Raw genomic sequence first — 8,528 nt, 5'->3', positions numbered from 1 at the left:
AATAATAATACAATATACAAATTTTTAAATATTAACCACGAGGACAATGGACAATATTTATTAATTATAAATAATTATTTTTGACTGATAATCATTGTCGCACTCGTTCTCACAGGTCTTATTAAGGTAATCTACAATATCTTTTAAATTTTGATTCCTGCTTTACTTACAATCATGTCGTTATTTATTCTAAACCACGACACAAATTTCGAGCACATAATTGGCGTGCTGTTCAACAATTGGACCGCACTTAAAGTAATTATTATTTATCTGTGATTTCTACACAACATATTTTTTAATTGATTATTATTATAATTATTTTTTTTACATTCAAGTTGGCTGTTGAACATGGCATGGGTGGATCATCTGAAGTCATGCAATTCAAAATAAGTGACCTAATAAAAAATATACTTGAATGTCTTCGAAAATCTGGTTTGTACATAATCTTTTTTAATTTATTGAGTTATTGCTTTAAAATATTCTTCTGATTTTTAATTTGCAATAGTTATCAATCATTTACAATTCATAATTTTGATGAATGTTGTTTTTTCTCTGCTAAAATATTATAAATTATGAAGTCTAGTGCTTTGAAAATTATAATGATTATTTAATCCATCATAATTAAGGTGACAACATGTGTTGGACGAGTATATCTGATATTATTGAAGACGTAATGGATGTTGGATTTGATGTTGTCCTTGAAGATGCTTCTGCTGATGACTTAAGTAAACATATATGTAAACTTTACTGTGATTGGAACCAGTCACTGGAAGGCCGAACAAAAGTTATAGATGAGCTTAGAAGTTTACCTACAACAATTCCTATTCAAATTGTTCCAGGAAGACCAATACGTGAAAAACAAAAGGTAATTTGTATAACATTAGTGTTCTATGTTGTTGTTTGTTAAGTTTAATAATATAATATTTGAAAGTTTACACATTTCTATTTAGTTTTAAATAAATAGTAAATTTTCAATAATTTAACATAATAAAAAAAAATTCTTTCATTTGAGGTTGTAAATTGAATGCAATGACTCAGCAATAAACCAATTAATTATGTTTGATATACTCATCTATATATTATTTATAATTAAATTAATTTTTCTGTTCTATATTTTATTGCTAAAGATTATGACTACTAAAATAATTATGCTTAAAACATTGTGTCTATGTCACAATTATATAACATATCAAATGTTAATTCTTCTGTATTTAACAGAGTTTTCTAATTCATTTTTGAACATAATATGAAATAACACTTACTTAAAACAGTTATGCGCATCTATCATCTGTGGAAATTCCAAACGCCTTTGCAAACTTGAAAAATTTAGAATCCAGGTCTTGACCAACATAATACTTTGTAAAACAATTTAAATAACAATTTATTACCTTTTGTTCACTCTTATCTTGCATATTATAGGTAACACTACCTATTTTATATTTGGCTATATAATTTTATTTTTGTTCTTTGTAAACTCACTGACTAAAGAATTAACTGTATATTTTTTTATACATCACTATCACTTAAATGTTTTTCAGCAACACACCTGTATTCTTACTTAATATATACACATGAACAATATATTTTTATACTGAGTATCCTGCGAGGATTTACCCATTGCGATATCTCCTAAAATAATGGAGATGTCAAGTTTCTGGTTTTGTAATAAGAGTCACAGGGATAAAAACTACAATTATTTCATATTTTAATGTTTTAGTAAAAAAGTTAAAAAAAAATTTTTTTTTATTTAATTATTTCCAAAAAAATTGGCTCTTTGCCATTTTGTAGTGTTAATTTTCTGATTTTTAATTTTTTTTTTAGTTTCGTGAAAAATTGTGAATTATTTAACACCATAGTGTTATCAAGCACGTTACCCATTCACATTCTTGATGTTCTTGTACAACCGGTCGAACACTTTCAATGTGCTTAGTTATAATCATATTTTATTTCTTCAAAACTAAAAAAAATATTAAAAATCAGGAAATTAATGAAAATGAAATTTTTAAATGTCAATATTTTCAGTAAAATAAACTACAAATTGGCTATCTTTAATTTTTTTTGGAAATATTTAAATAAAAGAATATATTTTTTTAATTTCTTACCAAAAAATTAAAATTAATCAAAAAATAAAATAACTGTATTTCTTAACTCTGCTAGTCATATTGCCATACCAGAATTTTTATATCTCCATTATTTCGCGATGGGTAAATCCTCGTGAGACACCTTGCATATAACAAAGTTCATTTTTTAAGTTTGTAATAATCCTAAAAATACCTAAATGTGATGTTTTCAATTTAAATTTGCACAGTGCATACTATGTAGCAGGTTAAAACTTATAAACCATTATGCTATGAACCCACCTCCTTGTTTATAGAATATTAAGCGATAAAATAAAAAAGTGGAACCAACTATTAGTATAAAAAAAAAATTAAAAAAATAGTAAAACCTTTTCCTTTAAAAAAAAGTGTGACACTACAAGATATTAAATTTTTTAGTTAATTTAAAAATAATAAACACAAAAATCTAAAAAATAAATCCTCTGTCAGTTGACTGACGTACACTAAGACTGAAATACAACAACATAAGGCCATCATATTTTTGTTCAATTTTCTCGGGCAATTTTATACAGCTAGTATAATGTTGTTGAGGAGAATAAACTTCCTATTTAGAAAAATGTAGTTTTCTGGAAATACCAAAAACATTTTAAATAAAAAAATCACATAGGAGTTATTTCATAAATTATTTATAGTTGGTAAAACATTGGAGAGATTTTTTTTTCTGAATCCATGGATGCTAAGACCTAAAAATCATTAATTTAGGAGGTTTTTTCCTATCAATGACAATATATAATACTAATATAATGAATTTTAATGATATAGTACATATATATTTATTTTTAAACTTAAACTTAATTATATTTTTTTTTTATTTATTTTAGAAAAATGATTCATCGTCTAGTGAAGAGTCTGAAACTTGTGATGATGGATGGACTGTAGTGAAACATAAATAAAACTTACCAGCAATATATTTTACATCATTATTTTGTTTATGAAATAATGATGAATTTTATTAGGTAATGGGCTGTTGTAATGTGCTGTTATTTATAACAAAACATTTAATTTTCATATGAGTATACTAAATATAGTGTTTATAAACTCCTTTATGTTATAATTCCTATCTATATAAATGTATATTAATAATATTGAGTAATTTTGTCTTGTACAATTATGATTGCATATTAGATAAATAATTTCCCCATGTATCATTTATAATGTGATAAATTATGATGTATTCCATTTTGGATAGACGTTTCAACATAATATGTCCAATGTTTCACAATGTCTGTCTCTGTCAAATGTTAATACAAATATTATTATTTTTTATTATTGAAATATTTTAGTTCTTGAAATTTATTGCTAAATTAAAAACGACAATCAAATAAACTTGTCTTTTTAGATTACTTTTGGCCAACTCTTACTTAATTTATAAAATATAGCCTAGGTAATGTTTAAAAATATATCAAATTTTAAATTTAAAGTCAGCATTCATCATAAATACTAAAAAAATGTTAAAATTATGTTTATTACATCAAAAAAATTGCAATAATTCCCGCTATGCCATAGCTTATTTTATAGATCATTATTGTAATGCTACGGAAAAGTTAATAATATAAATCCAAATTAATTTATAGCAGCTCGCGGCCTTATGAATCTCCTACAAATCATATAGTGCGGCAGCCAGCGGTCTGAAAATTATCAATACCTAATTATTTTTATACGGAAGCTGGTGGCCGCATGGCAATTAATGTGTTAAGATATACTAAATAATTTATAACTACAAAAACATATTGGATAATTACCTTAAAACAATATATATAGTAAAACTAGTCTTCTAAAATATTGACTTTGTTTTTGTTGTAATTTTTATACAAACAACCATAGATAATTGACATTTTAAATTGTTTATATAATATGATGTAAAATATAAAATATTTTGGTTCCCCAATATTTTGTAATGGTTGATGATCTTGAACAAAAATGTACTCATTTACTTAACTATACAAAATAAATAATTTAATAAATAATGATAAATTTATGTATGATTAACAGATAATTAAACAAATAATTCCTTTATATTATCATATAATTATAAAGTATCTATAGAGTAACAATATGTCAAAATATATAGCAATTCAGCTATAAAAAGATATTTATTTTCTTTTTCATCCTCTTTATTGAATATGTTGTCATCAAAATTTAAATACTTATCATAATTTACTACTATAGCCTTGTATATGTGTTACCTACAACCAATGCCGTAACTAGCTTTATGTGCGACCAATGTTATAAATTTAAAATGAAATTTTAGTATTTATATATGATATAAAAATTGCGCCCCTAGTGCGATTATTGTAAACTGCGCCCTTGGCCACCACCTACCTTGCCAATGCCTAGATAAGGCACTGCCAACAACTTCCAGAAACTAATATAATGAGTAGAATAGAATTTATGCGTGAAACCTACTTATTGACTTAGAGGTGCTGGTTTATTACCAATGATAGATGGATTACCATGACATTCCATTCATGCTAGTTATCAAATTAACATTTGTTCTCATTTAAAATAAAAATGCATGGTAAATATTCATAATATACATAAAAGTATATTATGAATAATTTATTGTACTATAAGCATATACCTGTAGGCTATAAACTACTATGGGCGTATATCGATTCCGACGATTTTATATCGATTCCGCCGGCTACTGTTTATCCCGCCCTTGTAATTAGTAAATGTAGTTTTTAAATTACAGTCCTACATAATATACTTTATAATATATAAATTATATATAAATTAATAATAATTGTATACTAATTAAAACTAAAATGTATAGTCTAATTTGTATAAAATAATAAAAATAAAACGAGTCAATATAGGAATTTTAATTTATTCCGTACGTATTGCTGTAAATCGTATATTTCCTATATATTACCGACTCTGTATTCTACTATATAAAATACATATTCAAGGGTGGGGGATAAACAGTGTCCGGCGGAATCAATATGTAAATAATATTAACAGTAGCCGGCGGAATCGATACAAACCTATTTTCTAAACAGGTAGTTTCGGCGGAATCAATAATTCCCCACTACTATAACTAGGTCTATCATGACTATAAGCAATGACATCTGATTGATTATAATTGTTTTTAAATAGGTAGGTTTATGCTTATTATATGTACCATAGGCTTATTAATAGCAGTGCTTAAATTTAGGGGTACACAGGGGGGCGGAGCTCCCCTGCTATTTTTTAAATTTTTTTTGCGTACCCCAGCTATATTTTTTCACAGGAACGGGGGGGGGGGGATGACACAAACTTATGAGTTTATGATCATAATAATTTTTATTAAAATGTGAATTTCAATTACGTTAATTATATGGCGATAATGCATTTTACAATTTTTTAATGTCAACATTATAATAATATTTATTAATTTATTATCATTTCTAATGTCTTATATTTATATTTTTATAATAATTAGTTTATTACCTACTTAATTATAATATCACACTAAGATATTTACGTTATATTAATGGAAAAAAAAAATTAAAACTTTAAAACCTTAATATATAATAATACACATATCACATTATAATATTTAATAATAATGATTACAATAACAACAATAAAAATAATAATAATAACATAAAAAAAATTAGTGATATCCCTACAAAAACACTACGCCAAACCCTTGTAAAAAAACGCTCATCAGTATAAAAAAAAACCACCTCAAAAAGTTGTGATATCATTTTATAGCTGTGTATTTAAACTATATAGAAATAGATAAATTATTACCTATCATTTATGTTAAAATTCACTGCTTATAAATTGAACTTAGCTGGTGACTTTAAAATTATAACACTTAATTATAGTAATTTATAACAATTAATTTATATAACACTTAATTAGTATCACTCATTTTCAAAGATAACATGTATACTCAATACGACTAATATGAAATGAATTCTCATGTGTTTTAAATAATGTCACCAGCCAAGTTCAATTTATAAGCAGTGAATTTTAACATAAATGATAATAAATAATAATATATCTATTCCTATATAGTTTAAATACATAGCTATAAAATGATATCACAACTTTTTGAGGTAGTTTTTTTTTTATACTGAGCGTTTTTTTACACGGGGTTTGGCGTAGTGTTCTTTTTTGGGATACTATATTATGCTCAATGATATTGGGGATTTTTATGGTAAAAACCGTCGATAGATGGCTCTGTCGTCAAACATTCACTAAAACGCAGCGTCGAGTGGTGTACTTAACGATTTTTCAGAACGTTCAATTGTTTTATCGTATACGTTCGTTAATCCAACAAAACTATTGATTAAAGTAAAGAGTATAATGATAATTCAACCAATGAATTCTGTCCCTATAAAGCTGTAACTTAATGCACCAATTAGTACTATTAGTAGGCTGCTTGTGTTAAGTAAATGTCATTCCTTATAAGTATGGGCTGGTGTCCTTGGAAAGGTTTAAGATCATACTTCACAGGATCATTTCTGTAGTATGCATCGTCCCCTCCAGGTGCAAATCTGGAGTCGTCATCAGCCACGATGATGAGAGTTGTTCAGGTGCCAAAGCGTGAGACGGCTGGTGGTTCGCAGTTAGACTACTCAGCAACGATGATCGCAACCAGCGTAGGCTGTAAGGTATTTGGACAGTCTGAGTGGTCCACTTAAATGATTAATAATTTATTAATGACGTACATGTAATAATTGACATACTGACATAGCGAATGTACTGAAATAATAACGCTCTGAGGAGCCCTCGAAAATAATATTAACTTTTTTATAAGAGGTTAATTCACTCTAAATTTTAAACTAACGGCACTAAACGTGATCTGCTGTGCGTAAAATTTGCTATTTTACGTACTTGTAAAACGAAGACAACATATGCGGGTGTAGCGTCCTCTTAAAGAAATTTGCTAATAAGAAGATTAATGGATTATATTAAAAAGTTAATTTTGATAATATTTTACAGTTACTCCAATATCAATTTATATTATGTAATCTACCTTTATAATTAAATATTTCTTAAAACTTTATTAAACATCTTATTACTTATATAAAGTTATAAACTTATAACTAAAGACCGGATTTTGCATAATATAATGCATGTTCATATTTTTATAAGTAATTACATGCAGTAAACGGGTCCTCATCAATCATACTTAAATAAATAATATTACAAATTTTTATTTTACATATAGTATGTATACATCACTATAGGTACACATTTAATTCAATTTAATTTAATAATTGTATGTACAATTATTAATTAATTATAAATTGAAAATATTTAAAAAAATATAATATTTCGTTAGGTAGGTATTCACTATTCATTGCATACTGGTTTTCCTATCGTATATTTTTATCTTATCGATTTTGTCTAACATTATACACTTATCGTCAATACTACAGAACACGAACTGATATCCTGACGACTGTATTTCGAAGCGTATATTCGGCAATAAGTCAACGACCAACGTATTATAGAAACGTGTACATTTTGTGTAGCAATGTTTGAGTTTGTTATTTTACAATGACTAAGTGTCCAAGTTCGAAATTTCCATCACTTAGAAAATGGGTTGAACCGTATAACAAATCAGGTGAGGTTTTCAAAACCTTAAATAATAATTCAGTTTTTTGTCAATATTGTGATAAAGTACGAAAGTACCCATAGAATAAAGATTAGAAAATACCTACCTAGTTGTAGTACAAAAAAAATTTCAAATTGATTAGCACGTTAAGTCATTTTCATACGAAAAATATTCGAAAATTCCCACTTCTAAACAAACATTTGTTAATCAATAGTCAACATTAGATGAAAATGAATCAATATTTTTCCAAGCCCTTTGTTCAGATTTGATTGCTTCTATAACATACCACTGCATAAATGACAAAATTGAAAATACCAATTTCACATATTTTTTGGAAAAATATACTCATTTACATTATACCTGATGAGAAATACGAGAAAATATTGGAAGTTCATTCATATATTTTTATATCGATGAAACTATTGACCCATGAAACAAATATATTGCGAACTTTATTGTTTGAAAATTAAATGTTGATTCACCATCAAAATCGTATCTTTTAGCACTTAGATAGTTATATTATTTAATTGGCTGATAAATAAAATAAATATTTGATATAATATATAATAACTGTTTTTGACACTAATAGATAAGTTAGTTAAAAAAAACATTTAATCGATATTTTGTAATTATTTGTAACGTATTTTGCCGTTATTCATCTTTGATCCAATTATGGCCAATGACCGAGGACTATTCTCTAATTCTCTATGTTCTCATCAGTACTACTAATAATTTAATAAATATATACCTAATATTTATTTATGACCTATATATCGTAAGATGGGTCGTAGGTAGATATAAATTGTATATCGTCTATATATAAGTTATATATTTATATGCATATACTCGTACTT

General features: G+C 26.1%; 1 protein-coding gene and 1 non-coding gene across 2 annotated transcripts; both read left to right on the top strand.

The window, feature by feature from the left end:
- On the top strand, positions 1-3,460 carry LOC107164191 (uncharacterized). Its single transcript, XM_015511922.2, has 4 exons — positions 1-255; positions 336-432; positions 627-865; positions 2,939-3,460. The coding sequence occupies exons 1-4, from the start codon at positions 175-177 to the stop codon at positions 3,008-3,010; spliced, it is 489 nt and encodes a 162-aa protein (XP_015367408.1). The 5' UTR covers positions 1-174; the 3' UTR covers positions 3,011-3,460.
- Positions 3,461-6,549: 3,089 nt separating this feature from the next.
- LOC149058332 (small nucleolar RNA U3) lies at positions 6,550-6,746 on the top strand. Its single transcript, XR_016190657.1, has one exon. It is a non-coding gene; the product is annotated as a small nucleolar RNA U3 (small nucleolar RNA).
- The last annotated feature ends 1,782 nt before the right edge of the window (positions 6,747-8,528 follow it).

Source organism: Diuraphis noxia, unplaced genomic scaffold (genome assembly GCF_037042655.1).
Source record: "Diuraphis noxia isolate RWA-SAM2 unplaced genomic scaffold, SU_Dnox_SAM2 contig0002, whole genome shotgun sequence".
NCBI classification, from domain to species: domain Eukaryota; kingdom Metazoa; phylum Arthropoda; class Insecta; order Hemiptera; family Aphididae; genus Diuraphis; species Diuraphis noxia.
Note: the sequence above shows the minus strand (reverse complement) of the source record. Positions and strands in the feature narration are given on the sequence as shown.